This window comes from Harpegnathos saltator, unplaced genomic scaffold (genome assembly GCF_003227715.2).
Source record: "Harpegnathos saltator strain DR-91 unplaced genomic scaffold, Hsal_v8.6 scaffold37, whole genome shotgun sequence".
NCBI classification, from domain to species: domain Eukaryota; kingdom Metazoa; phylum Arthropoda; class Insecta; order Hymenoptera; family Formicidae; genus Harpegnathos; species Harpegnathos saltator.
Window position 1 is genome coordinate 986777 of NW_020230172.1, and position 27134 is coordinate 1013910.

At 53.1% G+C, this 27134-nt stretch overlaps 1 protein-coding gene across 3 annotated transcripts in view; it reads left to right on the plus strand.

Moving 5' to 3' along the window:
* The first annotated feature begins 3528 nt into the window (after positions 1-3528).
* LOC105188747 (ankyrin repeat and BTB/POZ domain-containing protein BTBD11) overlaps positions 3529-27134 on the plus strand; it is a 32014-nt gene continuing 8408 nt past the window's right edge. The window contains exons 1-4 of one of the 3 annotated variants that reach the window (XM_011150373.3): positions 3529-4514; positions 11775-12013; positions 26098-26302; positions 26797-27045. In XM_011150373.3, the coding sequence (XP_011148675.1) occupies positions 11811-12013; positions 26098-26302; positions 26797-27045 (657 nt within the window). In that variant the 5' untranslated portion in view covers positions 3529-4514; positions 11775-11810. Of the gene's footprint in view, positions 4515-9464; positions 9658-11774; positions 12014-20329; positions 21914-26097; positions 26303-26796; positions 27046-27134 lie in introns of those variants that run through there. The other 2 variants (XM_025300480.1, XM_019843954.2) reach the window with 2 other exon arrangements.

A 27134-nucleotide genomic window follows, 5' to 3' on the forward strand; every position in this document is an offset into this window, starting at 1 on the left:
TTACTCGCGCTGCTAATAAAGAAGGCTTAAATTCTCATTTCGCCAAAGTATCGCGAACGTAAGCTTCGTCGTGACGGAACTATCATGCGTGAAAACTTTGCCCCGCTCTCTCTCTCTCTTTCTCTCTCTCTCTCTCTCTCTCTCTCTCTCTCTTTGCGCTCCTTCGGAGTGACCGGTTTCTGATTGTCTAATCTTTCCTCGCATGCATTCGCGAATATTCTCGTAGACATCGATACTCCCATATTTTCGCGACTTTTCAGACGCGATCGCGAAAAACGCCGTAAAAATCCCTTAGACAAGTCGATAAATGTTCACACGGTTCTTGCTCCTCGCTGATCGAGAGTCCGTTTCGCAGCACGTAAAAAGTTTCCACCGATGTCGACGTAAAATGTTCGTTAATTGACGCAAATATCGCCGCTCTAATACCGCGTATCGACCGCGTCGCGGAAGTGTGGTGAAAGTGTAGCAATCAACGTGGGACGCGCTGCAAGATGGATGCTGCGCGACATGGAGAGCGGCAGCGGACATGGACGGACATTGGTGGATCTGGTTGGATGCAACGAGACATCATCAATATCATCATCGGTGAGCGTTTGACTCAATGCTTGCAGAGAGCTCTTTTATTATTACATTGTGCATGCTGCAAATTTGCATTGACTTTTGTAACGAAAAATATATTTCGTATATTGTTGCCATATATTGTTGCCATATATTATTGCCATATATTGCCATGTATTATCTCCATATATTATGGCCACTTGAAATCGCGCGAACAATCGAGAAAACTGAATTTGCCGATAATTGCAAAGGCGCGTGGCAGACGTCACGGACGGATGACAGCAGCTCGTCTCAGGGCTGCTCGATAATGATGCTCTTGCTGCAATTTAACTTCAAACCACAGCGGCCTCCAGTCGTAGGAAACTTTCTATCGCGGACTAACCCCTCGAGTGGAATATTCTCGAGAAGCGCTCTTGACATAAACGCTGGTTATAACCCATATAGTACGTAATATTACGTGCTATGTGGGAAGCTAATTCACCTCGTTAGGGCCTCGTCGCGATATCGTTGTCGCGGAAAATAAGGAAGAAAGGAGTTAAATATCCGGACCGTTGTAAAAAGAGAGGCGATGGCGTCCCTTTGCGAGTAGAATGTTAGGCTTTTGCGAACGCGAACGTTCAATTTCACTGCGGCTGCGAACGTGCCCCGACTAGTTTCTTCGCGGAAACTGAATCTTCATAACTCGCGCTTGATCATACGTTGACTCTATCGAGGATGGGAGATTGAAGCGGGAGTTGATGATATAAGCGTGACAAAGTAGTCGCACATTTTATGATCGCTCTTTAAAATGGGGGCGCTTCTTTCGTCGGTGATATATATCAAACGGATTTTGCGTGTCACGTAATATCCTTCGGACTACACGGACTTATTGTTTTGATCATTTTGATTTCTTTGGTATTCATTAAGAATTATCCAGAACACAACTGCCATGTCGAACGATCCAATTGTCGTGTGAAATGTTTCGATTTTCACAAATTCATATAAAATTTTTCATTTTTCACTGATTCACAGAAGTCTTTCACTTTTTATTAGTTCACGCTAGGGAAAAGATTCATGATCGCTGCCCTGAGCAGCTGCAACGCTTTTCGAATCATCTATGTCGGCGTGCTTCTACTCCTCAGATTTCTCTCATTAATAACTCGATAATTATTGCGAATCTCGCAAAACGGTATGGGACTTTTATGTTTGTCTCAATCCCCAATCTACCCTCACACTTCGGATTGGCAGCTACCGGACACTTCGTATGATCTTCATGATATTAATCATACACAATGTCAATTCTTTTTTTTTTGCACATGTTAACATGTTAATTCATGTTATAAACGCGTAACAATGCGCGAGAGACCGTGCTTGTCAAGTACGCTATTATGATTGTAGCACGGACATAAACCGCCTGAAAATGGATGTAGCACGGACTGCCACCACATGCAGGTTTTACCGTCGAAACCTGAAAGTGGATGTAGGATCGTAGTTCCCCTCTCAAGATGGATGCAGATGGCGCCCTTTGCCAGTGCGGAAAGTCGGTGTCGCCGAAAACGCCGTGTTGGCCTCTCTCACGATCACGTTCCTCTCTGATTACCTCGTCGGTGGTTTAACGAGACCCGTTATATTTATCGGCCCGAAACATATATCGCGTTGCTTCGAGAGTATCGACACCGCTTCGAGAAACTCGATCGCTGCAATGTTCAGTCAGCTAATGGGCCGATCTGGGCGCGAGTCGCGTTCGAAAAGCCGTGCCGTATTTCTGCCGATTTTGGCTAGCCGAAAGACAATTTCGCGCGATATGCTTCACGAAAAGGCCGAAAATAAGTCTCGCGCATTCGTCGTAAACAAATATCGCCGAGCAGCTGTCGGGAATGAGCGAAACGCACGTCTCGAGCATGTCGTGCGAAAAGTTCGAACGGTCGCTGCGTAATGGCGGCTCGATGTTCAACGGTTGCACTGCTAGGTTTCGTCCCACCGGCGAAGTCTCGGCCACGTGTTACCATCGGGAGCACTGCCGAATGTAAGTTGTTCTCTACTTATCACGAAACATTGCGCAACTCGTTGCCATTTCGATTTCAGTTTAATCGAGACGATCGACTTGCTAAAAAGATGCAGCATAAAAATATGTCGCGCGGAGCGTGCATCTTTTATTTCGTTTCGTTAACTTTCAATTGGCTAGCGATTTGTCCACTTGTAGCCTGTACTTTCGTCGGATCTCTGTCGATTATACAATCAATTTGTGTGTAAGATACGTATAATTACGTATTATAACCGTGTTATAACTTAATGATCGCCAGGCTCAGCCGAGATTCTCGCGAACGACGAACATTCTCTTGTCGGAAGCCGCCGCAAGATGGCGGTCGGATGCTTTCCTCAGCTCGCGCCACTTCCCGGATTTTTTGCTCCTCTCCGCCGCTCGACGGGGGTCTGGACCGAAAGTAGTCGGGATCTCGGGATGCTGGGCTGCATAAACGCGACAACTGTGTTAGCGGTAATTGACAGCTGCCGAAAAACGGCGGCTGCGGCAGCGGCGGCGGCGGCTGCGACTCGCGACGACGCCGAGCGGCGTGCACGCGAGCGAGCGAGCGAGTGGCGTGATCGCGGGAGAGAAAAATCGCGGCGCGTACGTAAGCGACGTTTCGAACTCGCAAGTGATATCTCTCCGTCTCGTCCGTCTTCGCGCGCGCGCACGCGGTCATCATTGGAAACGCTCGGTGGCCGCGCTACGGCCCATCGGGTCGGATCGGATCATCGGTATTGCGGCGGCGGCGGCGCGCCGGATTTGTCGATCGCCGTGCCGTGCGACAGACGGAGGACTTCTCTTTAAAGACCCGGCCGAGTGTGTTTACAGTTCCGCGCTCGGCCACGCTCTCGGCCATCAATCGCCTATCGACGCGGCGCTGTCCAGCTTCCTGAGGGATCGACAGGAAGGACAGAGGGAGAGAGAGAGAGAGAGAGAGAGAGAGAGAGAGAGAGAGAGAGAGAGAGAGAGAGAGAGAGAGAGAGAGAGAGAGAGCGAGAGAGAAAGACAGAGTTCTGTCCCTTTCAGTCGCTCTTCCTTGTATTTTCCATTCGGACGAATAAACAAGTGTGGCTGCCTCGAGAGGAGAGAAAGCGAACAGCTCTGCGCCGCGATAAGAGACCGCCGCTGGACCATCTCCGGGTTACCGTCGCGGAGTGTCTTGGAATTTTGACGGAAAGTGGACACGTGGTAATGTTGATTGAACACGGGAACGCGTCGCGGCCCCGGTATTTGTCGCTCCGGAGCTGTGAAGCGGTATCGAGAGGAGAGGAAAGAATACGGGAGAGCCCGCCAATTATACGCTTCGGATGGCCAAAGTAAATAACGGAACATCGCGGCCGTGGTGTGTCCGTTTCAAGTGGGTTTTACGCTTTAACAGTCCCACGGACTTGGATCAGAGAGTGAGAGAGAGAGAGAGAGAAGAGAGAGAGAGAGAGAGAGCGAGAGAGAGAGAGAGCGAGAGAGAGCGAGAGAGAAAGAGAGATTTGGAGGATTCTGTGGAATGAAAATTGCGAGAGCTGCGGGAAAGAGCAACGAAAGAGAGGCGTTTTCTGTATCTTCCGACGATTCCGAGACGCTCCGCTCATCACGGAGACATTTTCTCCGCATTCTGCTTGTACATACGAATGATACCGCGGTTGTTCCCGACATGTCGGCGATGTTGAATCCGATCGCTTGTTGCGCTCCTCGCTGAAATCCCGCGGTTGAAACGAAAGAGAGGACGAACGAATGATGAGGTAGTCGCGACGGTAGTAAGTGCGGCTGAAGGGAACACACCTGTCGTCTGGAACAGCAGCGGGACAATGTGAGTGAGAAACGAGAATTCGTCTGGGAAAAGCTCTCGACCTCGCGAGAGCGTACTTTGCTTTTCCACGACCATCCAGATATGCGGCCGACAGCGCGAGGATGTTCGAACGCTCCTTCCCGTCAACGCGTTGAACGACTTTCGGTAAGTCTGACATGCGACCACCATCGACCGCGATCTTGAAGCCCGCGTTGCATCGGACCGGGTGCTGGAGATCGGGGACAAAAATTGGGTCGGTTAGACGAGAATTACAACTCGGTGAATCGACGTCTTCGATCTTCGCCCCGCGTCGCTCGATCGGTCAGCTTTCAATCTTCGATCTTCAGTACCTAGTCCGATATGGGCTTTACGGGTTACACTTGTAAACGCAGTCACTGCAGTTACATTTGTGATCCTCGATTGCTTTCGATCCGATCCGAATCGGAGGATTTAGTCGTTTATTTTTCATGAAGAGAAGTTTTGTACGAGCGTAACTTTGGCTCTTGGAGAGCTGCGACGCAAAAGTGGGACGTCTCACTTAAACGTCATCCATTTCTCAATTTCCGACTTTGTTTCCTGAAAGATGCATTTGCCCGCGGCCATCTGGGACAAAGTCAAAGTAATAATAATCGACTCTGATTAACGTAACACGACGTCGATGTCTCGAACTCGATGAGTCGTTGATATGTCGTCTCATGGTTTCTCTTATCAATTTTATCGGGATCGATTTGTCCTCGACGAAAATAAACTCGGATACAAGATTACTGTTCATCATGATTCTTCAATCTTTAGCGTCGTACATCTTCTCGATCGTGCAAGGTGAAAGAGACGCGGGAGAGAGAGAGAGAGAGAGAGAGAGAGAGAGAAAGAGAGAGACGAGATGTCGACTGGAATTCGATGAATCCTCCGTTTTTCATTTTGTCTTGTAAAGATTCATTTGAACAACGTTTATTAGCGAGCCTGATAAAAAAGAAATAATTTTGTTAATATTGATTCTTCTAAAACGTTGTTTGGTTTTTGACTTGAATGTCCCCTCTCCTCTTTCTTCTCTTCTCGCAATGTAGAATAAAAGAGAAAGAGAAAGATTGAGGGACAATTATACTCCGTTTAAAATTAATTGCGGCAATCGAGTTCTCGGTCCGTAGCGAAAGGGACGAAGGGTCCATCACGGAGCATCACGCGCCACCCGTAAAATCTCGCGATCATGAAATTCGTCGATGCCATCGGCAGGATTGTGCCAGGTGTCGCGCGACATTCACGATGGAGCAAGAGCGAGACGGAGAGAAAGAAAGAGGGACAGAGAAGAAGCGGACAAATCTGGGGGGAGAGCGAGCGGACAAACGAGAGCGAGAGAGAAATATGTAAATTTTGTCCGGTTAGAGAAACAAGGCGCGCGGATTCTCGCGAGAGACTTCGCCGATAGGCGGGATAGAGAGAGGAGATAGGAGGGAGGCCCGAGAGAGGAGTAAGAAAGAAGCGTCTATAGGGAGGTAAAGGGATGGCCGAGACGCGGATGGTGGATATCGCGAGATGAAGTGCGCGGAGGGACGGAGAAACGGAGTGTGCGAGTGAGAGAGAGAGAGAGAGAGAGAGAGAAGAAGCAGAAGACAGAGACAGCCAGGCGTACAAGGTATAGGCTTTAGTTTGGGCAGTCCTTGGAATGCGGCGATCGCGGGGCGGACGACCGCATGCACTCTGTACACTACGACAAATATATGTATACACACACACACACACACACACACCACATATATGTATGTACATGTGTTATATACACATACATACATATACATATACAGGGTGTCCGGGATCTTTTGGAAACGAAAAATTAATCAGATCAAACTGAGAAGGAAAATCAAGTACCATTTTGCAAAAATCGCAACAGTTATTAATGGTTGAAAATAACCACATCTAGAGGCTCTTTCAATTGAAGACTATTGCGATTTTTGCAAAATGGTACTTGAATTTTCTTCTCAGTTTGATCCGATTAACCTCCCCCATTTTTCGTTTCCAAAAGATCTCGGACACCCTGTATATATATATATATATTTATTTCGAATATATGTATGTGTTGTGTGTACATATATCTGTACACACACATACGCACATTGTGGCGCAGCGCATCGTGTCGCGTTATATATGTGTATTCAATGCCGTCGTATACACGACGGGTTCCAGCGCCGCGTCAAGAGTACTCCGTGCCCTGAGCTCGATCGTATTTTCGGTCCGCGCCCACGCATAGTGCGTGTACGCGGCCGGCCGGGCCAGTGGCGTATTCGGAGCGCTCGGTGCCCCGGGCGAGAGCGAATTCACTGGCACGACCGCGTCACACTTCTTCTCTCTCTTCAGCACTTCTTCTCTCCCGCTGTACTTTCCACGCCCTCGATCGCGTCGATTTTTCCCTTCCCTGCTCTGTCTTTCTTCGTTGAAACTCAAGCGCACACGGATCTCACTTTAATTACGGTGAAACGTGCGCGTTTTCGATCCTTGCGATTGCATTATCGTAATACTTCAGTAGGCGAAGTCCATTGTGGGTTTCTGTCTTTATTTGTCGTTTAAGGTAACTTTAATTAACCTTTCAGTTACTATCCGTAAAATCGCATGATTTTTTCGTCTTCTTTTCTTTTCTTTCGTCTTCTCTTCTTCTCTTTCGTTTCTTATCTTGGTTTCTTCAATCGTCAAAGGAAGCTTGCCTTCCTACAAATAGATACATTTATAATATTTCATAAAAATTCGTGCGTTGCAATCTTCCATAATGCTCGGCCGCGAGTACTCCCGGGGCGCGCCCAAACCTTCCTCAACCCGCACGTGACTGCTCGGATGCGACCGCAGCACGGGTCACAATGCCTTCGTTTCTATTTCGACCCGCGCCCACGTCAATCGTTCCATCGGGCCTTTCCCGATTCGCGACCGCAGACCGTGTTTCTTCCGAGATCCAGTTGCAACGATACTTCGTCTTAATTCCGTTGTTCCGCTAGCTCTACCGTGGAATATTGCGTTACACGCATAAATAACGGAAGGAATTTTATTTCAGTCAATTTCTATTGAAATCAAAGCCAAAGGATGACACATGACGCCGATGATGCGGTCGGCACCCTCGAAGCGTCTCGTTGGAGTGAGTTTCCAAATTTCTTGCGGGAAGTTTCCTTCGCTCGAAAGGAACGAAAATTCACTCGGAGCGGTTACGAAAATATCGTAACGCACGAAATCGTAAGAGATGCACGCTTTGTCGAAGTTCACGGTGGATTTTCATTCTACAGGGCGAATACTTCAAGTCGGATCGAATCGAAATACATTCGGATGTATGTGTGCGTGGACTGGAGACGATGAGTTGCGAATTGGAGATTGGAACTCGATCGATCACGAAGCGAGCCGAGATCAGAATCGCCCGATCGCTCGAGTCCTAATCTGCAATTCGTCGCGCTCCATTTTCAATATGTAGTCTGATACGGGCTTAAGGGGCCCGCGCTCATCAACGGCTTGGACGAGACGAGTCGGACGAGCTGTCAGGTGTCGCTTCGCGAAGGCGCGCCGTGTTGTTGCACGGCGACGTTGCTCGTACATTTTAACCGTATATCCAAGAGACTTATTTTTACCCGATCCCGACGAAAGAGTCGATAAACGTGAACGTGGAGGGCTCAACGAGTTTTACGGTAAACTTTACCGCAAAAGCGCCGTCGGTCGCTTCGATTCGCTCGCAACGCGGTGCTTTCTCATCTCTCGAATGCCGAAATTTCTGTCAATTTTTCAGTTCGCTCGAAAAACGAAGCAGAGAGAGGGAGAGAGAGAGAGAGAGAGGGTGGGAAGGAGGGAGAAGGAGTGAAAGAGAGCGTTTATGCACGTCTTTCGTCTTAACATCTTCCGAAGAATTGCGCCCTCCGGTCGTGTAAAACGCGCCGCGTTAGGGGGATCGACTTAATTGAAATGCCATTAGGAAAGATAACGTCATAGGATACAGCCATTAATCTTCCTCACGGACTCCCATTTGCGTTACCGTTCCCGTGCCGTGCGGAGTTCCGCCGGAGCATCGCGGCGACGGATCATCGTGATCGCGCACGGCGTCGTCGACGTCGTCGTCATCGTCGTCGTTGTCGTCCTTGTCGTAGCGTGCGCGCAAGCTTCTAAATAAACGACAACGCCCTAGCGAGGATCGCAGCCTCCGGTTCGGTTTTGTGCAAAATCACTTAACGATTACCGGTTGACCCTGATTTTCCCCGGCCAAATGATAGGTTTACGCCGCGCTGCCGCGGCTTCGTACATTCGTGCACACGCCCGTTCGTTACCACCAGGTATGTGTTGCACGTCGGTATAATCCGGACCCGAACGGTTAGAAAGGCAGATGTGTGCGCGAGCGAGCGAGCGAGCGAGCGAGAGAGAGAGAGAGAGAGAGAGAGAGAGAGAGAGAGAGAGAGAGATGGACCAGTCGAGGTCAGTTAAATACACTCGGGACAACGCCATTTTTGGCCGATCCGTTTACATTAAACCAGTTACCTCGAGGACCCCGTACGTTAAATCAGTCTTCAAACCGAGAGGAAGGATCGCGCGGCGAGGTGCGGTGAGACCGTAAGCTTCGAATTCCAGAAGCCGTTTACCGATAGCTAGAATCGCGAGGAGAAGGCGCTCTCCTCGCGGACTCTGCGCCGCCGGGCGTTAAGGATAGCCGCGGGGAGCTGCAGGAGGACCTTCGCTTGATTTCGAGCTGATAACAATGAAGGATCACTGGAACGAAGCTGGTCGAGTTAGTGACGAGTGATGGCTGATATGAAAAATCATCCGCCGCGCACGCAATCCGCACGCGTGTGCCGTTCGCTCCGACGAGAAGGAGGAGGAGGAGGAGCTCGTGAGGATACCGCGACGTGTCCGCGAGAACGCGTCGCTCTCGAGACGCGGTCTTTTCAAGTGCGCTTGCGTCGACCGGTTTCGGGCGTTCTAGCGATAAAAAGCGTCGCGCACTATCGCCGATGATGAGAGATTCGGCGAACATTACATCGATAAAAGTTCCCCGAAGGAGCCCGGCTGCCAAAAGGTAGTAGGCTGCCGCACGGCCCCAAAGGGGGTCTCCGCGCGGCGCGGCGGCTGGAGCGAGCGGGGGGAGGGGGGGCACCGTTCTCGAAACGCACGTTTAAGGAAGCACTTTGGGAGCCTGGCAGAGTAATTGCATACAAGAGTCCGTCAAAGCGAGCAACACGAGCGTGCACAAACACGATGTGTATGGGGCGAGTCCGGGGGACGACGCGGCGGACCCCCGTATATTGAGACAGAATTTCTCATCGGTGGCCCCCGGCCGAAATACTCCTCTCGATACGCGGTAAGGAGAGAGAGAGAGAAAGAGAGAGAGAGAGAGAGAGGGAGGGAGGGAGGGAGAGAGGGAGGGAGAGGACCGCTCGCGTTTTTCACCGCGTCCGCTCCGATAATATAATGCGCTCGCGAAGCGGTTTTTTACGCTCGTCGCCCGTTCATCTGACCTGCTATCCGTCCGGGTTATCGCAACCGGTCAAATTCAGAGGCTCTTTCCCCCCTCCCCCTCTCCCCCCCTCTCTCTCTCTCTCTCTCTCTCGGCGCTCGGCGCTCGGTAATTTCTTTTTGTAATCTCTTTCTCGCCCCGCGAGTTCCTATTGAAAGCACCCTGTGAGTCGCGTAACCGGTATTTTTTCCGCACACGCTCGAAAGCAGTCTAGCGTCTCTCTCGAGAAAAGCGAGCGACGACGCGGACAGCAACAGTGTGCTCGGCACACGGAAGAGACGGGGCGAACTCTCTCGTCGGCTGCAACGCGTCCAGACTCGTGCACGTTCGATACTTCGGGAATATTTTGCGGGAATCGTTTTGCATCCGTCTGCGTTCGCATCTCTCGGAAAATCAGGATTTCGAGTTTTTCCATTCATGCATTTTTCCAATTCGTTGTGTCGCGAAATCACATTTTTGGAAATTCTATGTGTATGTACTTATGCATGTATATTTCTGTTCTCACTCGCTAAGTTGCGCTCGTAAGTCGCGGCATCATGGCTGACTTGTTTGATGCATTTTTATAAGATTTCTCGATGCTCTCCCGTGATTAACGTTACGAAACAACGCGTTTTCCGCCTTTCCATTTTTTCCTCTCTCATATCTGCGGATTCGCCCGATTCCCGCCCCGTTTCCGCGCTTTTCCGCCGGCGCGTGCGAAATCGACGGCCTTGTCAAGCCGTGAAAATCGCAGATATCGACGAAGGATGCACCGCATCGTCCTTATCGTCGCGACTTCAACGCGTCATTTCTCCATCGCGCGCGGATCAAGCCCGGATAATTGTTTTCCTCGGTGCGATAGCATCTCGGTCGTTAATTACTCCCGCAATTACACGACCGTCTTGTTAATGACCTTCGCGCTCGAGAAAGTCTCGCATAATTACTTTCTTTCATAGATTATTCCCGGTTAACTAGCTCGGGTTCCTCGCGAAGGCAGAATCTCGCCATTATTCCCGCGCGCAGCGTGTTTGTACAACATTTCCTTTCATTCGCCGGATTCGAAATGCATATCTTACGATATGCGCCTGCCTCCTCTCTCTCTCTCTCTCTCTCTCTCTCTCTCTCTCTCTCTCTTTCTTTCTCTCTCTCTCTCACTCTTCCTCTTTTCTCTTTCCTTCCCTCATGAACCGATGAATGAGCGTCGTGTCTAGAGATGCAAGAATTTCTCAAAACATCGATAACGGTATTATCGTCATTCAGAACTATCGATAACGATAATATCGACAATTTTGAAAAATATCGATATTTATATAAAAAAATGTATACATATAGAGGTATGCGTATAAAGAATATGCATGAAAAATTTAAAAAGATCTTTCAAATATTTTGATCTTCATATAATTTATTGTCATATTCTTATTAGAAAATATAGAATAAACCGCAGTCGTTTGCCGGAGATCACCGCATACATGGAGCAGGAGATCTATTACGGTTCAACGATTGAGGTTAAAATGATAAAACGAGCGAATTTACTAGACATCGACCGATTACATAATATATATTCCGGTGAATTCCCATTCACTTTTGCAATTTTCATCTCGGCCGTAGAACCGTAATAAGCCCCCAGAGCTGTAACTGAAAAATACGAAATATCAGTAAAATTCATATATCGATATATCGATTTTACATCGGAGACAAAAAAGTATCGATAAGTATTCGATATTTGTATCTCGATATATCGATACTTCGATCGATTATCGATTTATCGTTGCATCCCTAGTCGTGTCGTTGCTCTAAATAACGTCGAGCGACGTCGGCCGTCGTCGTCCGCGCGGCCGCGTAAACTACGCTGTTAAGCGCTTCCGGGTTCTCGCTTTAACATTCCCGAAGGGATTGTGGGGGGAGGAAGGGGGAGAACCACGCGACGATAAACGTGCATAAAGTTGGCGTATCGAGCGTAATAAACGTCCGATGATTTGCAGCTTTCCCAACGGCACTAGCAGCTCCCCGGAGACATCATGAACCTGGAGCGGCCGACGATGGACGGCTGCGGGCAACAGCCGCTCTTCCTGGGTAGCACTTCCGGCTGGAGTGGTATCTCCAGCCCTCAGCAGGCGACCGTGCAGGCCGGCGCACCATCCGAGCACTACGGCAGGCCGCTGAGCCTGAGCATCTGCATATCCGATTCGGGCCACGAGATTCTACGTCCGAAGCCACGACGGTGAGTGCGTTTTGTTTCACCCTCCCCCCTCTTCTATCCGATGACATCGACGATCTCGACCGGTCGATCTTACAATGAAGATCCGACCGCGGCGGCGAGATCTCCGCCGGGCTTGTTTCCCTCGTACGTGGAATTTTCCATGCGGCAAAGCGAGAAGCGGAGGAAGAAAATGTTGCCGAGACAACTCGAGCCGAGTTGCTTTGACTTCGAGACGGTTTAATCAACTCTATCCGTAATTGATTGCGCGCAATTTCCGTCACGTGCTACGCGCGAATTAATGAGACGCGGTAACATCGCGACACCGCTTGACCTCCGCGTGTGCGCGGAGGTCCCTCCAATTCCTTGGTGAGTTAACTGACAGTTAAATCAGATCGTCTGTCTTCGACTTCGTCTAAATTGAAGGAGAAACAAAGACAAACATACTATCATTTAACTATCAGTTAACTCAGCAAGAAGTTGGAGCAACCGGCCGAAAGTGGAAAGGATCTCCAACTCGCGCGCCAAATCCCTCTTAGACGCGGGGACGGCCCGCGCGATTTTCCGCCGCTCAGACGACGTCAGAGACGTCACACGAACGTGTCTAATCAGCCGATTGTTGGGCTCGTTAGATGCGCGAGGGAACTCGCGCGCTCGCCAGGAATGCCTACCGGTAGAGAGATCGCGCTGGGAAGAAGCCGCGGGCCGCAGAAAACGTGGACGTTCAGTTCGTGGACGTCTCGGTTAACCTTTCGGGCCTTCCCTCTACACCTGCGGCGCGCGCTCGCGCGAATTCCTAGGTGTATTCGCGTGGCTCTGCCGTTGAAGCGAAAGAGCGGAGTCACTTGATACGCGGCCGCGCGCGCGTTGTTCTCGGCGTCGCGAGGCCGCACAATGTGCCGTTTGCGAGATGATTCGAGCCTAGACGAGCCGAGCTAATGCGACGTCGTATGACTGAGCCCACTTTCATCCCGGACTTTCATCTGACACACTTTAGCCGCGTATCGCATGTCGCGCGCGCGCGCGCGCGACGAGAGGGAAGAAAGGAAGAAAGAAAGAATGAGAGAAAGATGGCAGAAACTACCTCTCGAGAACGAATCGATCAGCCGGTCGGTGTCGTCGCAACGGCCGATTTTTCGCCGGATATTTCGCCGGCTTTGGATTCGATCAGTGTCGACCAGCGAGCTCATTCGGTTGCAACTTCTAGCATGCGTCGTCTCTTGCAACGAGAAAAAAAGAAAAGAAAATGAAGAGAGAGGGAGAGAGAGAGAGAGAGAGAGAGAGAGAGAGAGAGAGAGAGAGAGAGAGAGAGAGAGAGAGAGAGAGCGAGTCTCTCGTAAATCTGACGCTGCACATTGTCAATTATAACGCCCACTTTTTTGTGCGCCGAATCGGCCATTCCGATCGGGGATCGTTAAAGTTTACGAGGCACGTAATTACAACCGATCCGATTAACGATGTCCCGGCGACGCACGACGTCCGTATGACATAGCTTATCTTTCCCTGTTATTTAGTTTCATCGACATCACTTTCGATCCCAGTCACGGGCGGCCCGCGCGGGGGAAACCGCCATCCGCGCGGCATACAGATAAGTCCGGCCGGAATTTCAGAGTTCCCATATTGCCGCCCGCTTTGTGCGCGAAGTTCCCCGCCCCTCCTCCGCCGCGAGAAATTTACGTTTCTTCGCGACACCGTCGTCCGTCGTGGCGAGGCGAGCGTCCACCCTTCTTTTGCGCTCTTTTGCGCTCTTTTGCGCTCTTTTGCGCCCTTTTGTGCCTACCGATGCCGCGCATTCGAGCGCGCGACCGCCGCGCCGCCGCACCAGCCAAATATGGTGTTTTGGAGACGCGCGGGATGCGTTATTACGCGCAATTGCGAGAAGGCCGTGGCTGCTCCCGAATTTGCAATTTGCAGGAGCCCGTCTCTAAATTGAAGGGTTAGATAATTATCGGCGCGGGCCAGCCGCCTGCGTGTTCGGCGCGGCATCCGCCCTTTGCGTTCGGTCTGCCGCGTCGGGTCTATTCGGATGTCGCGTTTCGCTCGACTCCGCGAGCTTCAGCCATCGAGCGGTATATTTCCTACATAAATATACCGCTGCGAATGAATTTTATTCGCGTCTTCGTCAAGTGCTGACGTGTAGACGCACACACTGCGTCGCGAGGTGAATGTATTTCCACGGATCGGAAAGACAGTCGAGTCGAGTTCCAGCTTAAAGGGTCGATCGAAACCTACGAGGGATCGGCGCGGCGGCTTTAGCCGGCTCTCCCACGAGTGTTTCAGCGTGTTCATTTATGTAAACCGCCAGTCGGAGGCACTTTTCTAAGCGGCCTGCTCGCCTCTTCAGAGGCGGAGGAGCGCGTCTTTATTTTTCGGGGGTAAACGTTCAGCGCAAAGTATCCCACTTCGACGCGGCGAGATGTCTCACGAGAAGGGATATTTTCTTTGGCCAGTGCGATCTCAGCAGCAACCGGCTGGCATCTCGTATAGCAGGAGAGGGAGGGGGGCACCGCTCGGTCTCATTTGGACGGCGGGAAAATGTGCGTTCGGTAAATATGGGCCATCTCCAAATATTGGATATCGTGAATTGGGCTGTCGCGCCGCTCGCTCGGCCGATGATGATGACACGATGATGACGGGTGTCTCGAGATGAGCCGAGCGAGTGGGGAATTATTCGTAACGGAAGTTGCAGCAAACGCGGGTGTGTCTATCCGACATCTCGCAACATCGGCATCACGCACGCAATGAGCATAATAACGTAACTCTGATCTCGTGACAATTTGCGTGCTTTCGTGTACACGCGCAAACCGTCCGTTCCTGATCGAACGTAGAGAAGCGGGAGGGGGGCTGTTAGGAGGTCGACGACATTTAATTCCCGTCATGAATATTTGAGCAGGCCGCACGCACACACACACACACACACACACACACACACACACACACACACACACACACACACGGGATTCCACGACGCGCGAGCGCCTAATTTGTCTTTCAATTAGAGGATTCCTCAGTCGCACATTAAGAGTCACATCAATTCAACAGCGAGCTCCCCCCGAATCTTCCCGTCCCACAGACTGGAAATCCGGTGGCCGGTGGAGTCTCGTGTATCCGAGATACCTGCGCGCGATAGCTTTTCCCGCCGCGTCTTCCATTCATTTCATTCGCGGCCACACCCGTAGAGTTATTAATTCGAACCCGCAAGCCTGATTTGTCCCCCGTTGGGTCGGCCGCGCGACGGCGGACTGTCCTCGATACGCGCCCGAGATACGAGATTTTCCACGGCGAGTACTCGGCGAAGAAGTCCACGTGGAAGTTCTCCTCGTGCGACTCGCGTCGCGGCCTCTCGGAAGGCTGGACGGAGGAGGAGAGAGAAAAAATGGATGCGCATATTCCGCGCCGCGTCGAACGATGGAAAAAGAAAGTCCCGCGGTTCTCCTTCCGAGTCTGCGGCGCCTCGACACTACGACGCCGTCGTCGACGGTTGCGCGCCGCGGGACTTTTACTCTCACCTCGCATCTCATTTCATCGGACGTTCAATCATCCGAGATCCGCGCGATTCCCCGTCTGCGCCTCGTGGCGCGGCGAATCGGGATGAAATAGAAATCAGCTCGGGGCGCCCATTATGCGGCGGCGGCGAACGCGAGCGAGCGAACGCGCGGGCGCCACGATCGTGCGAAAAGAGAGCTCGCTTTTTAATTAGCCGCCATCCGAAAGTCGGAAATCGCGAGAAAACGTTATCTGGGAACGCGACGAGAAGCTCGCGCGCTCTCGGCTCGGCTCGCGATAATAATGCGCGGCGCGTGAGAGGAAACGCCGATGCGCCCGCGCGCCGCCGCGGATATTTAGGTTAATGGTCTTTCCACCTCGCCTTCCTCCTTTCTTCCGTTGTACAGCGCCGATCTAACTAGCTTTTACTACCGCCGCCGCCGCGCCGGTCGTCGGCTGAGGTCAGGGACGAGTCGCATTTATTATCTTCTTGCGTAGGATCGCGCGGCCGGACAGGTACACCTGTCTCGCGCGCGCGCGCGCATTCGCCTCGTCCACGAGTTCTACCCGCCGATAATTGAGACACCGCGACGCGGGGCGGGGGGGAGGGGTAGAGGAGGGAGGTTTGCGCGAATAAGAACTCAAATGCGACATCGCCGGGAGGAAATCGGAGAAACGTCGGACTGTCGTCGCGCGGAGACGTCGAGACCGGGAAGAGAAGAAAGACGACGCGAAGCGAGCTGGAGAAAAAGGTCGCAACGTTCTTCCTTTCGTGAAGATTCGTCGGCGATGAAGACTCGAGAGACGAAGGCGAAGTCCGACTCAACGATGAGCCAGTCTCAAGCTACATATCAGGCGCGCGCTGATTTTGATTCTCACAACGGGAGGATCATAATCGGCGACTCAACGACGTAGCTGTCGAATTTTCAGCACATCAACATTACGATACTGTCCCCTGAATTTCTTGATTACAACGTTGCCGAGGTCCGCTTAACAATGTTAACTACCAGCTTACTACATTTTACTTTCAACGAGCTTCGCTACGCACGCCTGCCCCGGGGGCGGGGAATTTGTCTGTTCACAGCGATTCACATCCAGCGAAGACGCATTTTCCCATCGAGCTCGCGAGAGCGTCGCAAGCTTCACCGAGGTAAAAGTGTGACACGGCCTTTTTCCCGAACGGCCGACTACGCCGCCGCGCCACGCTGCGGCGTTTATTCTCAGAGCGGATCTCTCGATTTTCGAGGATTTCCCTCAATCTCGCGTACGTTCGTTCCCGTCCGCGAGAAACTGTTAGCCGTGCGCGAGCGGCACGAGTCGGCTCGAGAGAGTCGGCGGATTATTAAAACCCTGCCGAACGTGTTATTACATTTCGATGCTAATCGATGCGCCCCGTCGAAAATCGCGCGTCTGTGTGAGTGCGTGCGTTTAATTAATCGCACGCGGACGCGATGTTTAACCTCCGCGCGCCACATTGGTCGGTCGCTCGCACCGCGCCTCCTCCTCGCTCGCGCGCGTCATCCTGGATCCTCTCGCGCGGGCGGGTCTCCCGCGAGTTCTCTCACGACGAGCGGATCACGACAATCGAAATCAGCGGCTGTTCAACGCGGCCGTATTGCGCGAGTCGAAAACGCACGCGGACGGAGTTGCAGAACCGAGTTGCGCTTCCGCTCGCTCGCTCGCTTGTACGCTCTACGTGCGTCACTTTCGCGTGGGGAAAAAGCGCTTATGGAAAATTATACATCTCGCGTGCACTCATGCACTCGCGCGCGTGCGCGCGCGCGCTCCGCACGCACTTCCGAGGGAGTGTAATTTGCCTTTTTGCGCCATCGGATGATGGCCGAGCGACGTCGCGATCAACGTTTTCCCTCGGACGTTCTGCCGGACGCGAGGACGAAGGAGAGGAAGAGAGGCGAGCAGACTGAAGGGGAGAGAGGGGGGAAAGGAAGAGAAAAAGGGGAAGAGACAGAGAGAGAGAGAGAGAGAGGAGCACTGTTCTTTCCGGTTCCACATTCGGTGTAGGCGCGCCCGGGCGCGGACACGCTCCGCTAAATAATTTAATGTTCCTGGTCTTGTACGCGGAGTCCTCCCCGCCGCCGCGCCGCCCTTGACACCGGAGTTTCGCCCCGTGAACACGGACAATATCCTCCTTGAACTCTTCCTCCCGCGAGTCCGTCTGAAGCGCGAGAGACATGTGCTGCGAGTTTCGCCGGGCCATTCTCCGAACGTTCATTCAGCAAATCCTGTTAGGGGTCAGCGCGAAGGCGAAGCTTCCTTCGAAATTCTGCGCTTCTTTCTGCGCGGCCGTACTCCCGCTGAGAGTCGTCCTGAGAGAAGTATTTTACTCTCTTAGGGGGGTACCGTTATTACCATTATTGTAATTATTGTTATTAGCCGACCGGCGCGGACGCGAGTGTCTGTTGCGGCGAGACGCGACGATTCCGTGCGGTCGATTCCGGGCGATTCCGGGCGGAGCTTATTTTCAATTCGCGTGTGATAAGGAATACCGGTTTACCTAGAAAGCCGGGCTGTCTACTTTCGCGTCAGTTTACGATAACGCGCGCTGAAGGCCGTTCTTATGTATGAATGTACGCCGTATGCGTAACTCGTTTCAATTAAAGTATGTAATATAAGTTACAGCGGCGGAGAAAAATGCAAAGGGAAACGCGCACAGTATGACGCGATTGGACGTTGCTCGGAAGCCACTTCAAGGCAACGTTCTGCTTGAGAGCGAGATTAAAAAGACGAAAGCTGCGACCTCTGAATGTCTTCCAACAAAATTCCGCTCGGGAAGAGCGGAGCGACTACTGGAACTGGCGATCTTTTTCGCGCGAATCTCAATCGTCGATAATCGTCGAAAATTGCCCGGGATCGGAGTCGAGGATCGAGTCGAGGATGAAATCTGCCGCGAAATATTACTGTCGAAATTTCCCGCGGTCGAAAAAAATTCCTCTCGGGAAGCAGAATATTATTCCATCGTCGCGAGACATCATGGTCGCGATCCCTGAGAAACGCGCCTCGGGAAATCCAAGCGCTCACTCGAGAATCACGCAGGACTCCGATTAGCCATTTTAGCCGCGTGCGCGCGGTATCTTGCGAAATATCGAGCGATTAGTTTCCCGCAAACGGCTCGAGTTGCCGGCTGTGAGACCGTTTATGATCGCGATTGCTGCGTTAGAGCGTTTACCATCTATTTACGATCTACGATCTCGAAGCGTCGCTCGGATTAATCGCCGGAAAACCGCCGATCTCGACCGCCTCGCCTTGAGAAACGCCTCCTCGCACATCGGCCCGGCGTTTCCAATTTCGCCGGCCGCGCGCGATCGTCCATTTCGACACGCGGATTGCTTCGCAAGAATACATAATGGCCCGCGGCGGCCAAGGCACCGAGTGGTTGCATCAACGCAGACTGCGCGAGCTTCGCCGACGCGCTATAATAATCCACGCGGAAATAATTCCGCGACGCGAAACTCCTCCGGTATCTCAGACGCGTAGCTGCCGTGTAATTCTAATGGCGACGCTTTTAACGCTGACCCACTTCGCTTCCTGTTTTCCGCGTGAGCGTGCCGTGAGCACCCCGCGAGTGCACCTGTACGAGTTAATTACCGCTCGGCAAGCCACCTGGGAATCTTCTTCGCGCCGCGCCGAGGTAACGCTGGATACCGGAAAGAATCAACGTAGCGGGGTACTCACGGTCAACCTTCTCCCTCCCTTTCTCTCTCTCTCTCTCTCTCTCTCTCTCTCTCTCTTTCTCGCTCGCTCGTTCTCTTTGCTCCGATCGTGTGGACAGATTTCACGATAGAGAAGGTTGCGGTACCGCGCGGAGAAAAAGAAGCCGCGAACGTGGGCGCCGTGAGACGTCAACGGCAACGGCCCGCACAAAGTCTCACATGCGATTCGAGGCCGGAGGATGAGAGGAGAGGGGACATACAATTATTCCTCAAGTCGATCGCGAAACACGCAATGCAGAAGAAAATAAAGGAAAAGGGAGGAGGAAACGAAAGAAAAGCGACAGCGTATCGAAAGCGACGAGTCGTAGGAAGTAGGATGGTCGCCGGAAGTCCTCCCCCGAAACACATGGTGGGGCTCTGCTCGGCAAAGACACACACGCTCGTTTGTGCTCTCCCGTTTCCCGCGGCCGACCGCGGCTGAAAAGAGCATGGCAGTTTACGAGCGACGGCCGGCACTTATGCACGTCGCGATCGCCGATCGCGAGCGTTCGTTTCGCCGCCGTCGCCGCCGCCGCCGTCGTCGTCGTCGTCGTCGTCGTCGTCGTCATCAACATAGCCACCGCCGGCGCGCCAACGTGATAAGCTCTCGTTCGCTGTCGCGATAAAACCTTCGACGCCGGATTACGCAGTCGGGATACCTCGCGCTGCAACTCGCCCCGCGAGCAGTGTTCTACGGCCAGCCTCCTGCGATCCTCGTCCTTGCGATCGCAGGATCCTCTCGCGGCTCTTATCTAATTGCACCTGCGTGATTACACACGACCTCGTCGGCGACGGCTGAACGACAAAAGCCGCGCGTGGTCGTCGCCCGCGCAGCCAAGCTGCTCGGCTCTTGCCGAGGCCGCGAGATCGGCAAGGATCCCGAATGAGGAGCGCGGATGTGCCGACGACCGGATGCGATTTCCACGTTCATTGAGGAGGAGTGCGCGCTTTTTTACGGGACCGCTCTTTCCCGCGTGATATCATAGTTACGCGCGGCGGAACAAAAGGCGGCGGACGGAAAGAGACGGAGAGCGCGAGGGGACTGGGCAAAGAGAGAGAGACACAGAGAGAGAGAGAGAGAGAGAGAGAGAGAGAGAGAGAGAGAGAGAGAGAGAGAGAGAGAGAGAGGGAGAGTGAGCGAAGGCGGAAAGGCGGGGGCGGGGAAGGCACGCACACGGTGAAGGTAGGAAAGTGATACGGATATCTCTTCTTTTCTCTTCGACTCCTCCTCGCTGGTCGGTAGACCGCGCGCGAGGGAAGCGCGCACGGCGTTTCACCTGCGCTCCGGTGCACAGGAAACCACCGCGGACACGCCGTCATCGTCAGTCGCGTGTTTACATTGAGTGCGGCAGCGCGATGGCCGCGCTGGAGACTCCTCGCGTGCGACGAGCTGCTGCGCGATCGGCCCGATCTCACGCGCTTGTCGAGCACGTTTTCAGAGAGAAACCGCGAGTCCATGTTGCGAGAGTGCGAGCCGCGTCGCGGGAGCTGCCGATCGCGAAGTGATCATCGGTCGACTCGATTACGAAGTAATCGCCCCTCGCCGTCGTCCTGACACGCGTTCTCCAGGACGATCCACAAGACGAGCCGGGGCCGCCCCACGTGTCGTCGATCGATCACCGACTGACCGAGAGTCCAAGTATCCGGCTGCCAACACAGAGCGGAAAAGAAAACGTTGCGCGATGAATCACGATGAGGGAAGTTGGCGGTGAGTCGTCGTCGCGAGATCAGAGCAGCGTTATCGCGGCAGGACGTGAGACCGACGCATTCTACGAGCCCAGGAGGAAGTGTCGCTGCGGCTTCCACTAAATCGGGAACGACGTCGGCCGACGACGACGAGCGGAGGCGACCCGCCGGGGAGACCAGCAGGAGGAGCGCGTGACAATATCCTCGTCGGCGCGTCGTGCCAGCGGAAGAGTCCCAAAGCGCGCGCTCCAGAATGAACCTCGCCGCGATTGCCTGACATGTCTTCCACGAGACGAGTCCAGTGCGCCGAGGACTGCAGGTGCGTGCTCTGCCGCGAGTTGAAGGGCCTCCGAGAGATGAGCAGCGGCGTCGAGGCGGCGCGGTCGCGCGACGAAGGCGTGAACTTCATCCTGCGGCGGGCCGTGGCCTTCGTGGCGCCGGCGCCGATGCGGGACTGGCAAGAGGCGAAACTACGCGACGATTACTACGAGAGGAGCTCGACCTTGGAGGACAAGAGCCGATGCGGCGCTCCTCCGGCCAGCGCGGCGAAGGACGATGGCCGCGGCGACGAGGCGAAGCCAGCACCCCCGAGCAACCCCGGCGGCGAGCACAGGCAGGCGGCGAAGGACGTCGCTCACAGGACGGTCATCTACTTCGGCGACTCGAACCCTAGACAGAGGGAAGACAAGCCGATTTGGCAGCCGCCGCCGCCGCCGCCGTTCTCGCCGGAGGCGAGCTGCGTGAGGCTGTCGGCGAGGAGCAACGGGAGTTCGCCCGAGGATGCGCCGCGGAAGGACGACGACGGGCTGCTCGATCGCGAGCGCGAGGACGCTGATGCGGCTGTCACGCGAGACTCCGCTCCCGCGAACGACGACCCCGGCAAGGTCGCGCACGAGATCGTGGTGAACGTCAGTCCCAGCAGGGAGGACGTGCTGAGGATAGAGGAGGAAGAGAGCCAATTGGAGGACTATTGGTCTCTACCCGGAGACACCAGCGGCTTCAAGGCGGACTGGAGCTTCGTCCAGCAGTGGAGGCTCAGGGGGTAAAGTTGCGCTCTCGCTCGCTCGACACGTTCACAAACGGATAGCCTTCGAGCAGTCGAGGTGATCCGTCGTGCGACTCGCACTCGCTCCAATTTATGCACACCCGACCCGATCGTATTATCCGCGTGTTTTTTTTCCGTTGTACAATACTCGACTCACTCTTCGGGCTTTCTTGCAGCCGAGTTCCGCTCGGGAAGTCCAGCGACGGCCGAGGCGCTTGAATTCGAGCGGCTTTTCAGCCGCGCTGGCTGGATTTTTCACCGGACCTGTCGAGCGAGTCAATTTTCACTCGACACTGCACTGCAGTGGAAACTTGATACATTTGACGGCCGCGGGAGTGAACTCGTGCCGATCGATTGGGAGCATTCGCTCTCTTAGGTGGAGGATTGAAAATACGATCTACGTTGTGCGAACGAAAGGTTCACTTTTATGATTCCGTGACTGGATTCTCATGATCGCTAGGCATGAATTTTCACTCGTTTCGTCTCGGATTTCACTCGAAGAAACTTGAAGAAAGAGAGAGAGAGAGAGAGAGAGAGAGAGAGAGAGAGAGAGAGAGAGAGAGAGAGAGAGAGAGAGAGAGAATACTCGAATTACTCTTCCGACGTCCATTATAGCCGTCCGCGATCCTGTCGATAATTTCTACTGAAAAATTCCATTTTATCTAACAAAGGAAAATACCATCAATATTTGTCCTCCCCGAGAACCCTTTCTAATCGATAATATTCTACCCGGTCATTTCAATAAGCGGCCAGTCCGCGCAGCGTTTCTCATTGCCCGCCCATGAAGAAGGCCAGATTCCTCGTCCTCGCGTACCTTACCGAGGCGGCGCGCGTCGGTCGCTCGGCTCGAGTCATGCGCGCTAACGATACGGCAAAACGGAATTGCAGATCCTTGTTTCCAATCGCGAGATAAGAGACGCCGAATCGCGCGATACGCGCCTATCTCTCGCCGCGAGACGGGCGAGCGCGCGCGCGCGTCTAAAACGCGTCACCGATCTTGCATACTCATATAAAGAGGCGCGTTCAGCACTCCATAATTCATGATTCATAAAGCGCGCCCGGACAGCACCGTAATCGCGCGCTTTCGCATTTAAATCCCTTATCTCCGTGCATTCGCTCAATTCTCCCCGCGCGCGTGACTGATGGACGCGCTTCGAGTGAAACGTTCGACGCTCTCTCTCTCTCCTCTCTCTCTCTCTCTCTCTCTCTCTCTCTCTCTCTCTCTCTCTCTCTCTCTCTCTCTCTCTCTCTCTCTCTCTCTCTCTGTCTCGCTCTCTATCGAATCGATAGCACGTAACGGAACGTGCGTGCAAATCGTCACTGTGGCCGCCTCTCGCGCGAATCGGTATTACGTTCGCGCGATTATGAGAGATACTCGCCGGTTTGCAGCCGCGCTCTCTCGCTGATTTATTCCCTCGCCGCGCACAAACGATCCTTTCTTCGTGCTCTCCGAGGAAATCCAGATGATGATGCCGCCGGCGCTAATGCTTGAATCTCAACGGCGACGCTGTTCGACGCGCATAAGAAATGCACTCGAGTCGACCGCCTTCGGACTGTTTAATCACTCATAGAGCGCGTGCTCAGGCGCGCACATGCACACACACACACACACACACACACACACACATACACTCGTATCTCTCTGCTTCTTTTCCTTTTAATTCTTTCGCTTTAACGTGCAAAAACGTTGGCCGCTATTTGTACACTCACATCGGCGTAATCGCCTTGACACGTGAAATTGCGGCATTCCAGGGCATCTAGAGTCTTAAGAAACGCACATACACACACACACTCTCTCTCTCTCTCTCTCTCTCTCGTGCACACACGCTCATGAACGTATTATAAGAGAAAATCGATGGAAACAGCTGGAATCGAGTCGAACGAATTCGATTTCAGGGTTGAACACGTTCTAATTCCCTCGACATTTCCGCGCTGCTCGAAACTCTCGTTCGTGTAAGCTGCAATTTTTGCTCAGCCACTCGATTATAAGGCTGACTCAACACGCGTCCATTGCTATACTATTTATCGTCTGATTTACTTCGCGTTCCAAGAGACGCTGTTACTCGCACTATGCAGCCTTTATCAAAGCCTTCGGCAGTTGACGAAATTTATACACGTGCAACTGCGTTTCGATTTCGTCGACACCTTTCATCGTTCGAATCAGCCGTCGGAGTTGAAAATAAAATCGGTCAGGCTTGCGTGCAACCCCGGCTCCTTCGCTAACAGACAGAAGAAGACTCTTCTCTTCGTCGTACACACATCTCTACGGCTGTATTCTCGAGCAAACTTCTTTATTACGATTTGTTTCTCTCGAACACAGTTTCACCGGCCGACGTCGATCGCCGTGCTCGATGACCGTTCCGATAGCGCGTTGCTTCGTCAGATAGCCGCGGTGTCGGTCCGCTCGAAAAAGGTCGCGACTGAAAAGTGAAACGAGGAGAGCGAGTTAAATAGCTGACTCGCGAGCAGCGCGGATTGCGCACTTTTCGCGTAACCGTATGCTACCATAACCGGGACGATTGATTTGTCCGATACGCTACCTGCGTTACTGCGTTTTCCGTCTCTCCGTATGCCCGCGCGAGCACAGCCAAGCCGGAGCCGCGCTTTTGCGTAACTTCTAATGCCGGGCACGAAAGTTGTCGAAGCTAAACCCCGGCCACCGATATATCGGCCAACAATGGTCGCGCGATTGAATATAATAGCGTCCGTGCGGTTTCGAAACGGCGTCTCTCTCTCTCTCTCTCTCTCTCTCTCTCTCTCTCTCTCTCTCTCTCTCTCTCTCTCTCTCTCTCTCTCTCTCTCTCTCTCTCTCTCTCTCTCGGCTCGGCTCGCATGTGCGCGGCCATGCATTTTCATCGGAATGCGCGGCTCAATCGGCCGGCCAGCGTTATTAATCATCGATAATTTCAGAATCGTGATAACAGCAGCGGTTCTTTTTCCCGCCGGACCCCCCCCTCTCTCTCTCTCTCTCTCTCCCCTTTCCATCTCTTTCCCCCTTCGCCGAGCTCGATGGCAAAATTATGCGCGGTACTCGCGTCTGTTTCGGTTACATTAGATGGAAAATATCGCGCTGCTCTCGCCACGAGCATCGTCGCGGATGGACGACGAATGTCTCTGCTCGCTTCGAGCGAATATCGCGGCGAGAAATTTCGAGATCGGCATGTCCGCGTATCGCGGCGCAATTAGGCGGCCCCGGGTTCCCAGTGCCAGCAATGCGAAGCTCTCCTCGGCCGTCGTGAGTTTAATGAAATATGAATAATTCCGAATGCTCTCGCGGTGCTAATTACAGGTACGCTCGTAATTGAGAGTCTACGTCTCTCTCAGTGACGCCATATCGGCGCGCACAGGTTAGTCGCGCGTCTTTAGTACTCCAAGGTGAAAAAAGCCCGGCTGGTGCGTGCTCGGCCAGGCTCACAATCGTTCACAACGGTTCACAAGGCAGCGCGCGGCTCGCTCATTAGCGCGACGAGAGGAGGAGCGAGAGGAGCGTCGCGTCCCATCTACTCGCTTCTCCGTCTTGAGATTACACGCGATTCCTATCTGCCGAGCACATTTCACGCTAGGAATCGGCCGCGCCGCGTAGACTGCGGCGTTTCGTGACTGTGAGCCTTCGCCCGGCCGGCGAGAATGTGTCCGTCCGCGAGGACTCGTGTTGCGCGTCGCCTCGTCGCCGCGGACAAGGCGCTCTCACGAGCTCACGGTCGAAAACGAGTCGCTGGAATTGTCCCTCTGGCGATGAACAAGACGCTGACCTATGTGACAGGACGGCAGGTACCGGTCGCGCCGCGCCACGTCGGTCGCTCAGGTAGGGAAACTCGGTGCTCCTAAGCGCGACTCCCACAGCGCGAGTCGCCCCTAAGTCGCAGCGGGTGTCACCCCTCCCTTGCCGCGCCGCGCGGCCCAATCGGCGGTGGATCCTCTGAGCGGCGAAAATTCGACACACACACACACACACACACACACACACACACCGGATGTCTTCTCTATTCTCGTTCGCGCGATCGCTCAGCGCGAGCGAGAGCCCGGAGCCGAAATTGAGCGACAACAAACGCGACGAGATTCGCGCGCCGGAGATATCCGAGATGATCACCGAGATGAGCGCCGTCGTGCGAAGGGCTCATCTATTATCCTTCTTCCATTATCGCGGAAAGAACGCCGTAACGTGTCACGTTCACTTGCAGACCGAGCGGCGGCAACAGTCGCGAGATATACTGCCCTCCTTACTCCAAGGACTTCACCGAGAACTCCCCGAAAAGCGGAGTCCACGATATGGTGCATATGATACCGGAAAGGGACACGGACAGTGTGGCACCGACCCCGACGCCGCAGCACCCACGTCACTCTCAGCACCATCATCTCAGTTTACACGAGCTCCGCGCGCTTCAGGTATGCGGGAAAGGGGGTTATCATTTGTGCGACGAATGCGCGGCCGCATGCACATTCCGTGGCTGTCTAGCCCGGAATTTCCATTTCTCTCGTCGACCATCAAACCATCGATACTTTCTTAACGTTTTCTCATTCACGTGTTTATTAATTATTTATTTTATTTTTTCCTTTTTTCCTTTTTATTTTATTTCTATTTTATTTTTATTTTTTATTTTTATTTTATTTTTATTTTGTTTTTATTTTATTTCTTATCTTTCATTTGTCATTTATTTTTTGTTTATTAATTATTTTCACGGTCGAATTTATCAGTTAAGAGTTTGTGCGTTGCAATGTCTCCTCAATGTTAATAATTGCTCCCTTTGTCGCTTAAACGGCTGAAAATCGTCATTTGCATGTGAGAGAAAACAACAGGATGACGGATCATTATTGCTTGAGAGAATGCAATGCAGAGTCGCAGTGTTGAAAAGGCTCGACTCGATCGCTCGTTTTCGCAGAGGAGGCCAGAATGCACCGGCAACAGCTCCTCCTCTGATGAGAATCGATCGTCCGGACACGCGAGCATGTCTGACACCGGTGGCCACACGAGTAGCAGCTCGCCACCGCATCGTCACCACAGGTCCCACAGTCCCCAGCAGCTGAACGCCGTGCCCGAGGACGACCGACTCTCGGCGTCGGTCACCCAGCGAAACGGCAAAAGCCGATCCGGCCAGAGCCGCAACCGGCATCGAGCCACTCCCGCGAAGGTGCTCACTTTTATACAATTATTACTCACCGAAAAGTCCGATAAAGCCGCTTTCACGAAAAAGGAAAAGTGTCGGTTAAATTCGACGTT